The sequence below is a fragment of the Martes martes genome (assembly GCF_963455335.1).
Source record: "Martes martes genome assembly, chromosome: 17".
In the NCBI taxonomy this organism is placed as follows: domain Eukaryota; kingdom Metazoa; phylum Chordata; class Mammalia; order Carnivora; family Mustelidae; genus Martes; species Martes martes.
Genome location: NC_137905.1, coordinates 810,548 through 827,688, shown reverse-complemented (window position 1 = coordinate 827,688; position 17,141 = coordinate 810,548). Strand labels below are relative to the sequence as shown.

Below are 17,141 nucleotides of genomic sequence, written 5' to 3'. Positions count from 1 at the left end.
CACCTCCCAGAGGCCCACCCCCTCCCTCCAGAGCGTCGGGGTTAGGGTTTCAGCACATGGAGGGAGGCACAAAGATTCGGTCTGTGGCACGGAAGAACACGTGAGCTGTTGTTAATAACAGAAGAAAGAAACCAGTTATGCAGCAGAACTCGTTTGCCCGACCACTCAGCACGTACGCACAGAGCCTGTGGGAGGCACTAGGGTCCCAGCCGTGGCCGGGGCAGGTGAGGCCCTCGGGCCGGACGGGTCTGACGGGTCTGATGGGTCTGACCAGGCATGGCGGGACTCAGCCGCTGGAGGCGAATCTGAGAAGTAACACAAACAGATTTGCCTGGGGAGAAGCCTGGAGGGACACACATCAAAATGTTAGTCCTGTCTATGACTGGGTGCTGGAAATCTCATTTCTACGCGTTCCTACACTCTGTCAGTTTTCAGCAAGGAACACGTGCTCTTACTTGCTGGACGGCAGTAGTAACAGAATGTATGGACGGGGGTCTCATTCCCACATCTGGCTGCGGGACTCCTCCCCCACCTTCCCGGGCCTCCCTTGTCCCCGGGGCTCTTGGGGACAGGTGGGTGAGTGGGGAGGCCTACCACCTGGCCGTCTACTCTGGGGACACAGGGAGGCCACACTGGACCAGGCCTCACTGACTAGCATTACAGGAAATCTGGCCTTTTCTTCTGTGGTTTCTTTCCATTGGTGTTGTCTGGAGCCAAGGCCCTGGGTCACCTTGGGGAGGCAGCCACATCCTGGGAGTCTGTGGTTGGAGACCCAGCGGGTCCGTTACGATCTCTGGACCTCAGACGCTTGAACTCCCCAACTCTGGATTCTCGTTCCTCTCTCTCCATCCGTGGAAATGTCACCATTACTGACCACAGTGCTGCGAGTGTGACTGCATCCCTCCCAGGGGCTGAGTGTCCCGGGCCAGGTGGCTGGGCTTTGGGGTGTCCCTCTCCTCATGCGTGACATGGGGCTGCGGTGAGCACTGTGTGACTTACACTGCTGTGGTCGGCACGGAGCGTGTGAGGCAGAGGGCAGGTGGCACGGCCGTCTGCGTCCGGCAGGTGTTCGTGTCAACGGCAGAGGGAAGTGGAGCTGGGCTTGCGGGGGGGGCCAGCGCTCATCAGAAAGCCCCTGAGGCCTGGCCGGCCAAGGGTCCAGGCAGGGGACGCCCTGAGCCTTGCTGGAGATGCGAGGCCGGCCTGTGTGGGGCTGGGTGGCCCGCTGCGCCCGGCCCCTTGCCCCTACTGCCGCCCTCTTACCCGCATGGAAGCTCACAGAGGCCAAGGGGTCTCTCCCAGGGCGCCAGTGGGGCAGGAGTCCTGGAGAAGCTGGCCCTGCGAGGCCGCGGTCTGCAAGCCCGAGACTCACGTCCACAAGCCACAGGCATGGCCAGTAGGCTGGACGCTCTGACTCCCCAGCTCTGGAAACTGGGGCTGGGAAGGATGCGGGGGCTGGGAGGCCCAGAGGGGCTCCAGGTGGTCTCAACAGAGTAGCTAGCCCTAAGGGCCGGTTTCCACGGCTTCGGAGAGGGAGCGACGCAGAGGCCGGATGAGGCAGAGGAAGGGGGCATTGAGTGGCCTCATGTCCCTCTGTGTGTCTCACTGCCCCTTGCCTCTTTATCCAGGTGTCTGGGAAGCAAGCCCGTGTGCCGGAGTCCCACCGACTCAGCCGGGCTGCGACGCTTTTCTGTTTCTGCAAGCGGGGCTCAGGGTCTTTGCCGTCCAGGGGCGCCTGGGGTGCAGTTCCAGCCTCTCACCACCAGGGGCGCTGTCCACGCACAGGGACTCCCCGGCAGAGGCCGCGGAGGGACCTCCGGCGGCTGGACACCCGCTGGCCAAGGTGCGGGTGGGCACACTTGTCCTGAGCCCAGAATCTTCTTCTGCAGTCCCGGAGGCCAAGGCTGAGCCCTGACCGGCCCAAGGGCACAGACCCCGGCACACCCGCGAGCCCGTCTCCGCTGCCCTGGTCCTTGGGCCCCCTTCCCCTCGAACCCTTTTCTTGTCCCCCTCCCCCTATGGCTTCCGGCCAGGACTGTGCCCTATTTCCCCGCAAACGTTGACAAGGAGAATGGGCTGGGAGGTGGCTTCTGCCTCCTCCACTCAGCTCCCGCTGCCGCTCGTCCAGGGCCGGGGGAGAATCTGGGGTCCCCCTCCGCGGGGCCCAGGCCTGTTACCCCTCTGACTGCTGGGAGAGGCGCGCCAGGGCCCCCAGGGCTTCCAGGTCGGATTCCGCACCCAGGACAGGCAGGGCCACCCGCAGCCCGCGGCCGGGCGCCTGGCCCAAGGCCGGTGCCTGTGAAATGCTTGTTGATGGACGTGCTGTCCGGCCAAAGGGCCCCTGGAGACGGGTTCCAGGAGAAGTGGGGAGGCACACGGGGATTTGGTGCTAAACTGGGGGTCCACTGGCCCCCCTCAAATCGCCAAAGGGCCTGGCGGCTCCGCACGGCCACTCCCAGGCCCGGGGGCAGCCGGGGGGCTGAGGCTGCCCAGCGGGCCGGCGGGGCTCTACAGCCCGGGAGGGCGCTGCCTGGGCCCGCCCCAAGCCGCTCGGCCCCAGCGCCCGGGGGTGGGGGGACTTCGAACCCCGCCGAAGCCGGGCAGCCCCGAGGGCCGGGGCCGGACCGAGAGCGGGCTCAGGCCTCCCGCAGACCGCTCCCCGCCCGCGCCCCTGCCGGCCCCGCCCCTCCGGGCTCTCCCTCCTCCGCCCGCCCCTCCCGGGCTTCGCCCCTTCCACCGCCCCTCCCCTGCCCCCCTCCCCGGCCACCCCTCTGCAGTCCCCGCGTGGCGGCGGCCGCGGGAGCCACGTGTGGCGGCGGCGCGGGGAAGCGCGGCCACGCCTGGCCCGGCCATCGCTCCCGACGCGGCGGCGGTGCGCACCGGGCAGCAGCCCCTCGGCGCGCCCGGCCGGGTCCCCGAGCGCGGCGCCGGGAGCATGAGCGCGGGCTCGGAGCGCAGGGCGGCGGCGCCCCCCGGAGGGCTGCCCGCGCCCCGCGCCTCCAAGGTGGAGCTGCGGCTCAGCTGCCGGCACCTGCTGGACCGCGACCCGCTCACCAAGTCCGACCCCAGCGTGGTGCTGCTGCTGCAGTCCCAGAGCCAGTGGGTGCAGGTACGGGCGGGGGGGGGCGCCCGGGGGGGTCCCCCCGCAGGTGCTGAGTGGGGACAGAGAGGAGGTGGGCAGGGTGCAGGGCAGGGTCAGGGCTGGGGTTCTGGGGTCTAGGAATCGGTGTCCAGGAGTTGGGGGGGCTGGGCTGGAGGCCATGGAGAGGAGCCCGGGGTAGACAGAGGGAGCAGCAGCTCGGGGGTGGGGGCAGGGACAGGCCCCCAGGTGGGGGCAAGGTGCTGGAGTGAGGCTCCCAGGCTTGAGGTGCCGGCAGGGGGCTTGACTAAGGCCTGCAGAAGGGAGTGGGGCGAACCGGAGAGAGGGGTGCGCCCGATGGGAGATGCAAGGTTGACCTGGGCTCACGGGTCCCCTGTGGTCTGGGGGGCAACCAGGAGGGCCACTGCTCTGCCGGGTCCTCACCCGCCAGGCAGAGGCACCCACACCTCCGATCCCCGAGTGGGAGCAGGGAGGACCAGGCAGGGCTGCCGGGTGAGGGGGGAGCGGCTGACTGAGGCTGGGCACTTGGTCTCTCACCCGCCCTGGGGGGCTCCCAGCCTGTCGCCCGTGCCCTTGTGGGCTCTTGTGGCTGATGCTAGCACGAGCCTCCAGGCTCAGCCCAGCACTTGTGGCCAGGTTGGGACAGCTGGGGTCTGGTTTGTGTGCTCCGCGGACCTGTTTCTCCCTCTGATACTCTCAGGTCCCGGGGGTCGCTGGGGTGCCTGCGCACCCCGCCGCCCCCTTGTCACGCCTCAGCCCAGCCCTTCCTGTGGGCCTGTCGTGGCCACAGCTCAGGGTGCTCTACGCCCTACCAAGTGCTCTCAGTGAGACGTGTGCCTCACCTGGAAAGGTGGAGAAGCACCTGGCATGGGTGGGAGAGGCAGGGGGTTGGAGCTTTGGTGGAACTGAGGCGTCCCTCCCCAGGCTGGCTGTGGTGGCGGTGCAGGGGGCCTGCGTGGGGTGGTGGGGCAGTGGGGGAGGGGGCGACCCTGGTGGTCCCTGCTGGGGACCTGGCGGGGGGCGGCAGACAGGCTGGGCCCCAGCCTGTGAGGGGCACAGAGTCCTGGAGGCTCCAGTGGGCGGCCGCCCCAGACCCGCTCTGCTCCCCCACGTGCTGTGACCTTGCACCGTTCCTTGCCTTCTCTTGACCGGCAGCCTCCTGGGACTGAACCCTAAAGGTCATCAAACTAGGAAGCGAAGGGCCACCTCAGCCCAGTGTGTTTGTGGTGTTGGGGACATTGGGAGGCTCTGTAAGGGGGACTTGCTTTGTCTGAGCCCAAGTGCTGATGTCCCTGGTGGGGAGGTGGCCCACACAGACCCTCCGTCTGATGGTGTAGGAGTTTGTGGACACTGGAGGGTGGCAAATCTACCTCCCCCGCCTGGATTGTGCTTTAGGGGTGTAGGGGGGCCTCAGGTGGAGGAGAAACCTGAACCCAGGGGGATGTGTACACCTGACCCAGTGTCCCGGCCTGCCTAGTTGGGGAGAGATCTCCACTTGGGGTTTGCCCGGCCCAGGATTCTGAGCCAACTGTGTTCCTCACTTGCACTGCTTTTGCAGTGAGGCTCAGTTTCCCCAACTGTGACAGGGATAGAGTGGGCTGTGGTGGGCCTGACATGAGCAGAAGCAGAGAAGCCACAGCCTAGGTCTGGCGAGGGCTGAGGGCCTTTCTTTCAGGGTGGGGGTGCCCGGGGCTCCCGGCAGCCCCGCAGCAGCTGAAATCCTGAGGAATGGGGTGTGGGTCGGTGGGGAGGGGGGTCTCCCCAGGGCATGGCCTGCACGCGAGTTCCCCAGAAGCACATGAGGGCAGGTGGGCCCGAGCTGGGTGCCCAGGGCCCAGGGAGTGCGTGGGGGGATCGCAGCTCTCCTGAGGGGTCTGCTCGGCCCGGGCTATCTGCAGGTGGACAGAACGGAGGTGGTCAGAAGCAGCCTGCACCCCGTGTTCTCCAAGGTCTTCACGCTCGACTACTACTTCGAGGAGGTCCAGAAGCTACGCTTCGAGGTCTATGACACCCACGGACCCTGCAGCCTTGGCTGTCAGGATGATGACTTCCTGGGAGGCATGGAGTGCACCTTGGGGCAGGTGGGCACCTGTCCCCTCCGGAGGAGAGGCCCGGGTGGGGGGAGGCATGCCTGGGCCAGCGCCGAGGGCTGGCGGGAGGTGGCGTGGGGACGGCCTGACTGAGAGCCAACCGTGGTACCTCGGAGCTCCCTTGGGGACGGGCGTCCCACTCTGCCTGTCTCCAGAGTGTCTGCTCTTAAAAATCCCTTATTAGTGAGTTTTAAAATTATGTAATTTTGAACTGGGTAAAGCAGTCCTGTAATTCAGCCTTTGGAAAGGTGTGGCATGGAACACCTGCCTCTTGCCCGTCCCCGGGTTCTGTGCTCTCGCGGGAGGAAATGAGTGTATTTTTTCTCTCCGTGTGTGTGTTTTAACAACACAAACTACATACTGTTCTGCACTTCCTTTTTTCACTTTTGTGACCTAAGTCAGCCCTTCCACGTTGCCACGTGAAAGCATCCTCATCTCTCCCTGCGGCAGATGGACCAGCCCGTCGAGGGCTGCTGTCCCCAGAGGGACAGAGGGACACCGTTTGCGGCCCTGGGATGATGTCCTGTCCCATAGCTCTTCCCTTAGCAGCACAGGAGGGCGCTGGCCGGCCAGCTGTGTGCCGGGCTCGTCCAGCCGCCTCCCTCCCCCTCGGCTCGTGAGGGGTGGTGCTTCCCTTCCAGTGTGACTGACGTACAGCCATGCGTGCAGAACTCACGGTGGGTGCCGACCCGTTTAGGTACCTGTGTGCCTGACCATCTCCCAGCTCCCACGGGACATGTCTTCACCCCCCACCCCCCTCGTCTCCAGCCCACTCCTGCAAGCTTGGCCTGTTCTAGAACTTCCTGTTCACGAAGCACACGGTGTGTTCCCATTTGCGTCCGGTTTCTTTTACCCAACATGATGTCTGCGTGACTCATCCCCATTGCTGTCTGGTTCGGAGCTGGTCCCCCATTTTACAGATGACAGCACTGAGATTAAGGACGGGTGCGGCGGCAGAGCAGGCCTCCCCCGCTGGTGGCTTCCCACCTGCCCTTCTTGAGCGTGGGAGAGGATAGCACACACCCCAGACACAGGCGTAGACACACGTGTGTTGCCATGTGTGCACGGACATACATGCACACACGGGCACAGGTCCACGGATGAGGGTACAGAGCATGCTTGGACACGCACAAAGCAGATACGGGCACACGCGTGTCTAGGTAGACAGGGGAACTTTAGACAGCGAGAAGCTCCTTGGAGCCGGCCACCTGCGGACGCTCCGGGCCGGCTGCCATCAGGGCTCAAGGTACGGCCCCCCCGTCAGTCCAGGACCTGGAGCAAGTCTGCCTGAAACTCGCAGCGTCGGCCACCTTGGGGTGGCTGGGGACGGAGAAGAAAGCACTGACGGACCTTAACGGGTTCACAAACCAGCCGTCCCACTTTTCCTAATAGGTCAGCCCCAGAAGTGGAGCCCACCAGCGGGAGAGCCCAGGGAGGCTCGGGTGGTGGCCTCCCTCCCCCTCCCACCCCTTAGCCTGTGTGGGCCGCCGCAGGTGCAGGGAAGGGTCCCGTAGGCTCGTGCTCGGGGGCTGGGAGCTGGCAGCCCCAGGAGCGTGTGAGGGTTGGGAACATCCTGTTTGCTGTGCGGACTCAGCTCCGCCGCAGTCACTGCAGCTCCAGCCTGGCTCCCGCCCCCGGAGCCCGCGGACCTGGGGCTAGGTGAGTGCCGCTGGGGCAGCGTCCGGTCACCACGGTGACCGGTCTTCCCGGGCCTGAGGTGGGTGGAGTCCCTACCAAGTCGGGAGCCTTTGGGGGCTGTGAGGGGCTGTCCTCACCGACCCCTTCTGCAGACCAAGGCGCCCACCCCCCTGAGCGCCGGACACAGCTTCCCAGGGTCAACTCACGGGCCCCAGCTAGGGGTCTGTGGGTCCGAATGAGGGCCCGGCGAGGAGGAGGGGGAGGCCCGGGTGGGCAGGGGTGGGGACGGGCTCACAGGGAGGGTGAGCCCCACGGATGTCCAGGGAGCAGCACTGTCTGCACGAACTCACGGGGTGGTGGGGAGCTGGCTTGGTGTCTCAGTTCTCGCTCTCGAGCCCTCTGCCACCTTCCGGGCAGCCGGGGAGCCCAGGGTAGGCCCGGGAACCCCCTTGGCCTCACGGTGCTCAGGGGCTTGAAGCACCTCCCGCCTTGGGACCAGCAGGGGCCGGAGAGGAACCGGGCATGTGTCCGGCCTGGGGTGCGGGTGCTGCTTCTGCCTCGTCCTCCCCCAGTGCATGGGCAATGGGCGGGGCCCAGAAGCCGTGCACCAGAGGGCCCCCAACTGAGCCAGGGGTCACAGCCGCACAGAGGGACGTCCGTCAGGCGGCCAAGCATCTCCAGAGAGGGCCCGGGACTGTGGGGCCCTGGGGCTCAGGTTTGGCTGAGCCGGGCTGCCCAGTGCGACTGAGGTCAGGGTCCCCAGGGGGCAGGAGCTGACCCCTCCCTGACTGTTCTGACTTCCAGATTGTGGCCCAGAAGAAGATGACCCGGGCACTGCTGCTCAAGTTCGGCCGGAACGCCGGCAAGTCCACCATCACGGTGAGGCTGCCTGCCTTCCCACCCAGCCCCTGCCCCTGCACACCCCCTACTTCCTACTCCCGGCTCTGAGAGGCCCATCCTGGAAGATGGAGAGGCAAGGCCCCAGGCTGCCTTTGGGGGTCCTGGAGCTCGATGCTGTGGCTTCCCTTCCCAGGTGATCGCTGAGGACATCTCTGGGAACAACGGCTACGTGGAGCTCTCTTTCAGGGCCCAGAAGCTGGACGACAAGGTGCGTGGCGGGTGCCCGCAGTTGGGGGGGTGGGGTGGCCGGGATGACAGCCCAGCCCCAGCACCGCCCTCCCCCTTCAGAGCCTCTCCAGACAGATCAGCCTCAGGGAAACAAGCTTTGCCTGGAGTGAGAGCCCGGAGGGGCCCCGGGCAGGCTGCTCCTGTCCCTGGCGTCCCTGTCACTGGCTCTTAGCTGAGTTCTTCCTGAGTGCTGGGCCCCTTCCTGAAATCTCTGTTCAACGATGGGGACACGTGCTCGGGGAGGCTGCCATCCAGAGAGTGGAGGGGTGGGCTCCGAGCCTGGCTCTGTCAACTCTCCCACAGGGTGGGCGCACACAGGCCAGGGGGCTGGCCTGCTGGAAGGTGCCTCCTGGGGCCTCCCCCGGCCTGGGAGACTGGAGCCTGGGGAGGAGGAGGGGGACAGCAGCTGGTACCGGCTGAGGGTGTTTAGCTTGGCCAGAGGGAGAGTGGGCCTAGGACTGAGAGTTCCAGGAAGGGTACTGGGGAGTCAGTGAAGGCTCTAGAGGGGAGGGCAAGGCTTCCGTTCCCTCCGAGAGGCTCCTGCCCTCATTTCACAGCATAGGAGGGGGAGGCTCCGTGGGGCTGGAGAGCACGGCGGGGACGCGGCAGAGCTGGGCCGAGGCTGCTCCCGCCCGGCTCACCGAGCATGGCCCCTGCTTCCCCAGGACCTCTTCAGCAAGTCAGACCCCTTCCTGGAGCTTTACCGGGTCAACGACGATCGGAGCGAGCAGCTGGTGTACAGGACGGAGGTGAGGGCTCCCTGACGTCCCCTGCAATGCCCTGGGGACAGGAACCTGCGGACAGGGCCAGGAGCCAGCCCCGTCCCTCCCCCGCCGCCCCCCCACCGTGTCCTCCCAGCGCCCACCTCCCTCCCAGCAGGGAGCCCCAGACCAGGCTGGGCGCCGGTCACTGGAACCCACAGCTGTGTTTTTGTCCCTGCTTGCAGGTGAGGTTAGAGCAGTGAGACACGGTTTCCTCTTGAGATTAATTAATCTGTGTTTAAGACCAAAAAAAAAAAAAAAAAGGAGGCTATTTAAAGAACAGGGGTTCCAGGTGGCCCAGGAATGTGGGGACGCTCTGGAGGTGGTTCCGGGAGCAGCACCAGCCAGCCTGCCCCCCGCCCGCCCCCAGGTGGTGAAGAACAACCTTAGCCCCGTGTGGGAACCTTTCAAGGTGTCCCTCTGCAACCTCTGCTGCTGTGAGGAGACGAGGCCTCTGAAGGTGGGGCCGGCCGGGACGGGGCGGGGGGGGGTGGGGGGCTGGGGGCGGGGGGGGGTGGGGGGCTGGGGGCGGAGGTGGGGGAGGCCTGCTGCAGGGGGCCCCAGGCGGGCTGGCGGGCTGAGGGGGCCTGGGCTCCCCAGTGCCTCGTCTGGGATTATGACTCCCGCGGAAAGCACGATTTCATCGGGGAGTTCTCCACCACCTTTGAGGAGATGCAGAAGGCTTTCCGGGAGGACCAGGTGAGCCGGGCCCCCTCCTCCCCTCTGCCTGAGAACAGGGAGGAAACTGGGTAAAAGCGCCAGATGGCAAAAGGTTCTCGGGGAGGAGCCACGTGGGCAGGCAGAGCGCCGGCCCTGAGAAGACTGACCACCACACCGGCCAGGTGGCCAGACTGGGACATCAGTCACCTCGTCACCGCTGGAAAATGCTGTTCAGGGTTGGGGTTTTGAGGCCCCCTGCCTCCTTGGGGTGGGCCTTGGGTACTGGTGCTCTGGGGGGGTGTCTCTGCCTATCCCTGTCCCCCAGGCCCAGTGGGACTGCGTGAACGCCAAGTACAAGCAGAAGAAGCGTCATTACAAGAACTCTGGGGTTGTGATCTTGGCAGACCTGAAGGTGAGCTGCGGCCCCCGCTCACCCTCCGTGGGTCAGGGACCCACGCCTACCTAAACTCTGCAGAGAGCCAAGCAGGGGCACGCTCTCCCTGGGAGCCCCCCTTGTCAGATGGACCCTCAAAGGCCCCCACCCCCAGAGGCCCAGGGTCTCCAGTCCTCGGGGGAGGGAGGGAGGGCAGGAGGAGTCCGAGAAGGGAAGCTGGGGGGGACGCTGGGGGTCAGGCCACCCCAGGCAGCTACCCTGGAAGGTGGGTCCCTGGGGCTCCAGGCTCCGTGTCTGGGCATGGGGTGCCCTGGGTGGGCCCTGCCGACGCCCCTGCCTGGAAGTTCTACAGGGTTCACTCGTTCCTGGACTACATCATGGGCGGCTGTCAGATCCACTTCACGGTGCGTGCCCGGGACCCCCACTCCCGCCCCCGACAGGCAGAGCCGGGGCGCCTTCCCCACGCGGACGGACGGGGGCCCATGTGCGTATGTGGGTGGACTGAGGCCCTTCTGCAGGGTCCGGAGGGCTCACGCACCCCTGCCTGGGCTCTGGGCACAGAGGTTCCCCCCGGGAGGGGCTAGAGCAAGACGCAGCCCCAGCAGAAGCAGTGACATGAGGACGTGTGAGAAGGGGGCAGAACGACACTACACTTGTTCCTGCGGCGACAATGCCAGAGGCCACAAGACCAAGCTGCGGTGGCCTGGCCTGGAGAGCCTTTGTGTCACCTCCTTGCTCCTTTGTGGACGTGTGGGTTCACGTCGCTGGCGAGCAGCAGCCAGAGCGGCCTAAGGGACGTGTCCCGGCAGGGGCAGGGACGGGGTGGCATGTGGAGACCCCAGCCCAGGCAGGGCAGCCACAGAGACAGGGTGGGCCTGGTCTTGGCCTTGGGTCTCCTCCCACCGCCCCTGCCCCAAGGTCGTGGGTCCATGGGACCTGTGCTGTGGGCTCAGGGATGGTGTCACTTGGAGGGGGGGCGGCTGGTTTCCTCCTGAGGGTCCAAGCTCCATCCCGGTGTGCCGGTCAGCGCAGGTCGCCCTCTGTCCTCCACGCCGCCACAGAGCGGAGCCCTCGGTGGCACTCCCTGCCGAGCAGTTCCCCACAGCTCAATCCCCTTACCTGTCAAATGGGGATTCTGGGTGCCCCGTCGAGCCCAGGTCATGAGCCAGGGTCTCCGCAGGTGGCTATCGACTTCACGGCCTCCAATGGGGACCCCCGCAACAGCTGCTCTCTGCACTACATCAACCCCTTCCAGCCCAACGAGTACCTGCAGGCTCTGGTGGCCGTGGGGGAGATCTGCCAAGACTACGACAGGTGAGGCCCCCACCTCCCGGCCTCCCGGCCTCCCCGGCCTCCCCGGCCTCCCTTCCTCCAGCTCAGTCTTGGGCCCAGGGAGCAGGCATCATGGCTGTATCCACCCGCCCAAGGACGGCTGGCAGCGGCTGGGCCGTGGTGGGCAGGGCTGGCTGCACAGGCCAGCCCCGGGTGTCCCTGCATGGCTGATCCCCAAGGACAGTCCAGCCCCCTGAGGTGGAGGAGGGGTCAGAAGCCCCCATGTGTTGAGGTGGGGCTGGTCTTCCCTCACGTGGTCCCCTTCACCCTTCACACAAATATGGAGGGTGGCCCACTTGACAGACCAGTAAACTGAGGCCCAGGAGGGGTAGACCCCTCTGTAAGGGGGTGGGTGGCAGAGAGCTGAGGTCCCAAAGACAGGAGGCCAGAGCTTCCCGGGGTCAGGCTGTGGCCCGAGGGTTGGAGTCAGCTCTGTTCCTGCCTGGAGGCTGGTGTCCTCCTCACGGCCACATGCCTCGGTGTCCCCTGTGTGGTTCAGGGCAGGGCCGGGCACCCAGGGAGGCGGTGGACTGGAGCCTGGGTGTCCTGGCTCTGCTGGGTGTTGTCCCAGAGCAGCCCACCCCCAGGGAAGCCGTGGACCCTGTGTGATGCGACCGCCTCTCTTCCAGCGACAAGAGGTTTTCTGCTTTGGGCTTTGGAGCCCGAATTCCTCCCAAGTATGAGGTAGGAGGGCCTGGGGCCCGGGACCCCACCCCCCTGCCCCTGCTGGGGCCTCCTGGGCCACTCTGCTTGTCCCCAGCAGAGGCTGTCCTGGGTCCTCCCACGGCTGGGAACCCAGCGACCCTGAGCTTCCAGCCAGAGGGACTGACCTTGGTCACCTAGCGCCAGTGACCTCTGGAGAGCTCAAGAAAACTGTGTCTCTGTCAGGAGAAGGGGAATGACTCTGGAATCTTCCAGGGCAAACAGCAGAAGAACGTGGTGGCGGGAGGCTTGCGTCGGTATATGCGACTCAGACCCCCTGGCTGTCGGGGCTGAGGGACTAGCTGCCTGCCCTCTCTCCCGGGGGCCTCCCTCCACGAGGCTCTGTCCCCGCGGGGGCCCCAGGGGCTGCAAACCTACCTCTCTCCTCAAGTTGGGGGGGTTCCTGGACGGGTAGCCGAGCTGATGGTGCTTCTGCGCCCACCCAGGTGTCCCATGACTTCGCCATCAACTTCAACCCTGAGGACGATGAGTGTGAAGGTAGGGCCTGAGGCGGGCCTGGGTGGGGGGCGCCCCCCGGCCGGGCTCACCCTCCTTCCTTCGCAGGAATCCAGGGTGTGGTGGAGGCCTACCAGAACTGCCTGCCCAGGGTCCAGCTCTACGGCCCCACCAACGTGGCCCCCATCATCTCCAAGGTGGCCCGCATGGCCGCGGCGGAGGAGCACAGCGGGGAGGCCTCCGTAGGTACCGGGGCGGGCGGTGCTGCCGGCACTGGGTGCAGGGGGCGGTGGCGCGTGCCGCGGTGTGGGGGGCACGGAGGTCAGGGAGGCGCAGAGCTGGGGGGCACTGGGGGCTGCGGGAGGGCCCTAAAGCCCCCCTAGAGGCACAGGTATCCTCTCCCCCGCGGGGCCACACCCCCTGGGGCGGGTTTGCCCGGAGCCCTCCCTGCAGGCAGCTGTCCGCTGCGCAATATCATTTTTTTGTTTCTATATTTTTCACAAATAACATTGTGCTGAAGGTTTCAATCTGCTTTACTTTTTCCTTTCCTTTTCTTTTTTTAATATTTTGTTTATTTATGAGAGAGAGAGAGAGAGGGGGGAGTGAGGGGGAGAGTCAGAGGACGAAGCAGGTCCCTGCTGAGCGCAGAGCCCAACTCAGGACCAGACCAGGGATCATGGCCCGCGGGAAGGCAGACGCCTCACCGCCGGAGCCCCCCAGGCGCCCCCCTGCTTTACCTTTTCCACATGTTTGTTGGTTGTTTGTGCTCCTGTGTGCCCAGCGGTCCGTTGCTTTAACTGTCTATTTTGTAAAAGAGCCCCCATTTGCAGAAGGGAGGTCCGTCCTTCACCGGGTCTCCCCGGACTCAGACTTGCTTCCTGCTTCCTCCCAACCCTCTCCGGCTTCCCTGCCCGCCGCCCTGGCCTGTGTCCCTCCTCCCCTCCCCTCACATGTGTGTGTTATTGTGACTTCTTCTGAAGCATTTGAGAACTAGCTGCCAACCTCCCGATGCCCCCCAACAGCAAGGACTCTGTGCCCAAGCACAGCTCGGCTTCAAGCCCAGGGCGCTGAAGGAGACCCCTTCTGATCTCAGCCCCCTTCCACGTGTGTCTGCATTTGCCTCTGGTCGCTGGATCTGCCTGGCGTCCTGGTCTCCTGACCTGTAGGGCCCCTCGGCTTCGCTCCGTCCTTGGGACTCGCCATCATCCAGACTCCAGCCGCCGGGGCGGCCTCTCACCCTGTTGGGGCCACCCCACGGTTTATGCTCTCGCCTAGGCACAGCGGACCCGACACCAGGGCTGCACGCAGCACCTCGCCCTGTGATTTCCTAAGGCTTTGCTGTGTGTTTCCTGCTATCTGTGCGTTCTCTGACACAAACACAGCACAAATATCAACGTCAGGAAATGTAATTAAGATATAGTCGTTTCATTGAATTTATAGAATATGTTCCAATTCCATTCACTTCCCCAGTGATAATCCCATAGCACTGCTATTTCTGGCACAGGACCCAGTCAAGATTCAAGGACAGCAGGCACCTTCCCATATGATTTTGAAGCACATCCCAGACACATAATTTCATCTGCAAATGTCAGTATAAACCTCTAGAAGAGAGAAAACAGAGCCACCATGCCGTGAGCACACCTAAAAGACCACAGCAGTCCCCTCACTGTTGGAACAGCAAACGGGACATCTCTCGGTAGCACACATGTGCCGCTGGCCAACGCACGTCCCGATGGCTGTAGCGGCAGGACTGGGGGGAAATGGCCCCCGTGTGATTGGTGGCTGTGTCCCTGCCTTCCCCTGCTGTCCGGCTAGTGGAGGGGTGTCCTGTAGGGTCTCCGGGTCTCGAGGCTGTTGCCAGGATGCTTAGGAGCACTCACCACAGTCTTGTCTTCTGGTTCCCGTAAGCAGAGGCAGTGGAGGGTCCCCAGGAGGCACTCGCGTCCGCCTCTGTCCTCCTTGGTGCTCCGAGCCCCCGTCGCCACCAGGACGCCCTCCCATAGGGGTTTCTGTGGGCGCTCAGCTTGCTTCCTGCAGAGCAGCGTTGGCACGGTGGGGAGGCGCTCGGGCTGACCTGGGACCTACTTCTCGGTGCTCCCCACCCGATCTCTCCCGTCTCTTTCTGTCCTAAGGAAAGCGACGTCACTTCATCCCAAGTCACACGTGGTTTCCTGGGGCCGGACCACAGTCACCCACTCCCCAGTTCAGGGAGGCCCCATGCTCACGGCAACGGAGCTTCGTGTTTGTGTTTGAGTAGCAGAGCTGAGGTCGCCCCGGACCTAGTCGGAGGGGCAGGAGGAGGGCGTGAGGGCTTTCCCGAGGAGGGCCATGTCCACGGGGCTGAGAGCTGGGTCCGGCCAGGGGTCCTCAGACTGCCCTGTGCACGGTCACTCCTCCCATGGGTCTGGGGCTCAGAGGAGGAGGTGGGGAGGGGGTGGTTGGGGCCTCTAGGCAAAGGTGACCTTGTTGGGTGCCCATTGGTCTTTCCCTCACGTGGTGTCACAGTGTTGGCGCCCACTGGGCCAGGGTCTTCTTTTTTCTCCTTTATGTTTTCTCTTATCCAGGTTTTTTATACTGATTTTTAGTAGTTCTGTTTTTTGGGATTTTTAAAAAAGATTTTATTTATTGATTTATTTGACAAAGACACACCGCGAGAGAGGGCACACAAGCAGAGGGAGTGGGGGAGGGAGAAGCAGGCTTCCTGCTGAGCAGAGAGCCTGATGCGGGACTTGATCCCAGGACTCTGGGACCATGACCCGAGTCAAAGGCAGACGCCTAACGACTGAGCCAACCAGGTGCCATTTTTGTGTTTGTTTTTTAAAGATTTTATTTTGTAAGTAATCTGTACACCCAATGTGGGGCTTGAACTCACGACCCTGAGATCAAGAGTTGCATGCCTGAACCAGCCAGCTGCCCTGTTTTTTTGTTTTTTCATTTTTTTTTTTTGAGAGAGAGAGAGAGAATGCGGTGGTAGGGTGAGTGCGGGGCAGAGACTCCCCAGCAGACTGCACGCCCAGCACGGAGCCTGACACAGGACTCACTCCCACAGCGCTGAGATCATGACCTGAGCTGAAACCAAGAGTCAGATGCTCACCTGACCGAGCCACACAGCCACCCCAACCCCTGTTTTTGGTTTTTTTTAAACAAAGGAAACAGACTTTTATTTGCGACAAGTCCCCATCTGTCTCTGTGCTGACGTGCTGAGCGCCTGGCCAGGCTGGGCAGAGGGCGTCCTTTCTCAGAACTTCCTCGGATCCCGGGCTCCCTTCAGGGTGCAGGAGGCCCCGCCTACCGAGAGCCCACAGGACTCTCCTTCTCAGGCCTCAGACTCGGGTTTGGACCCAGGCTCCATGGGATCGAGGCAGAGGCGGGACAGGTTGGGAGTGGGGGGAAGCATCCAGCCCAGGAAGAGAGCTCACGGCGCCCTGTGGTTGTGACGTGTGACACTTCCACGACGGTTCCTGAGAAGCCTCAACCCCGCCATTGCCCGAGGCCTGCCGCGGGCGACCAGGCAGTCTACGGGGAGGGGAGCGGGTCCGGAGACTTGCAGCTGCTTGGGGGGTAGATGCGGTCCTCAAGGGTCCCCAGGCGACCCCGGGGGCCTGAGGAGGGGGCGGGGCCGCCCTGCCAACCCTGTCCCTGTACCCTCAGCAATACTACATCCTGCTGGTCCTGACCGACGGCGTGGTGACCGACATGGCCGACACGCGGGAAGCCATCGTGCGTGCCTCCCATCTGCCCATGTCCATCATCATCGTGGGGGTGGGCAACGCCGACTTCACGGACATGCAGACCCTGGACGGGGATGACGGCATCCTGCGCTCCCCGCGGGGCGAGCCGGCTCTCCGGGACATCGTGCAGTTTGTGCCCTTCCGGGAGCTCAAGAGCGTGAGTGCTGGGGCGGGGGGCTGTCCAGGGCCTGCCTGTCCCCGGAGCAGGGAGCACCTAGAAACCTTCCTATTATGAAAATATGGAACTTACACATGGGAGGGAAGGCAGCACAGTGGGCTCCCCAAGCCCTTTCAGACCCTTTGTGAGATACAGGAGGGAAATTCATGACCTGTGGACACACTCTTGGGGTTTTATGGGGGGAGGGGCGCCCACCTCCTTCCTGCCTCAGACTTGCCCTCTGTGCCTGGGGGGGGGTGGGGCAGGGCCACGTGGGTGCAGGTGCCATTCGGGACGGGCCCCCATGCCGGCAGCGGGGGGCACTGCGGCCTCATCTTCTCGGGTCTGGGTCCCCTACCAGGGTCTCCTGGCCACCGGGAGACTTACTGGTCAGCTGCGGGACAGAGTCCACCTCCCCTAGAGGATGGAGTCCCACCTCCAGAGGATGAGGCTGGGGTGTGATGGGCTGAGGGCTGGAGGGCCCGGAGGGCGCCCAGCTGTAACCCCGCTGTCCCCACTCTGAAGGCGTCTCCGGCGGCGCTGGCCAAGTGCGTGCTGGCCGAGGTGCCCCGGCAGCTGGTGGAGTACTACAGCTACAGGGAGCTGCCTCCCAGAGGCGGCGGCGCCCACGACCGGGAGGCCGGCCCCCCGGAGACCGCCGGGCCGCCGGGAGTGCAGCCAGGCTCTGTCTCCAGCGCCCTCGAGGTCCCTTAGCTCTCCCCTACACCCCCCACACCCCCCCCCCTTTTAGAGCCCTCCTGTGCCCACCCTGGGCCCACCCCTATGGTCCTGTGAGCCTGCTGCCTAGACCAGACCCCGGGATCCCCAGGGCTGAAGGATGAACAAATCCAGGCCTGGTGGTCCCCAAAACAGGCGCTGAAGGTGTGGGGGTGCTGGTGGAGGCCCCCCCAAGCCTGGCCCTGCCCCCACCAGGCCGGTGTGGAACCATGCCGGGAAGGGATTCCTGAGCTGGCCAGGAGACTGGCAGCTCC

At 64.5% G+C, this 17,141-nt stretch overlaps 1 protein-coding gene across 1 annotated transcript; it reads left to right on the top strand.

The window, feature by feature from the left end:
- Nucleotides 1–2,935: 2,935 nt before the first annotated feature.
- Nucleotides 2,936–16,863, top strand: CPNE7 (copine 7; the record flags this gene model as incomplete). The annotated part of the gene is made up of 15 exons (XM_080827778.1): nucleotides 2,936–3,109; nucleotides 4,999–5,181; nucleotides 7,633–7,707; nucleotides 7,862–7,936; nucleotides 8,622–8,705; nucleotides 9,088–9,177; nucleotides 9,318–9,416; nucleotides 9,703–9,789; nucleotides 10,116–10,175; nucleotides 10,952–11,085; nucleotides 11,733–11,787; nucleotides 12,252–12,303; nucleotides 12,370–12,503; nucleotides 15,913–16,149; nucleotides 16,675–16,863. 15 exons carry the CDS (start codon nucleotides 2,936–2,938, stop codon nucleotides 16,861–16,863), a joined length of 1,728 nt encoding a protein of 575 aa, XP_080683904.1.
- Nucleotides 16,864–17,141: the final 278 nt, after the last annotated feature.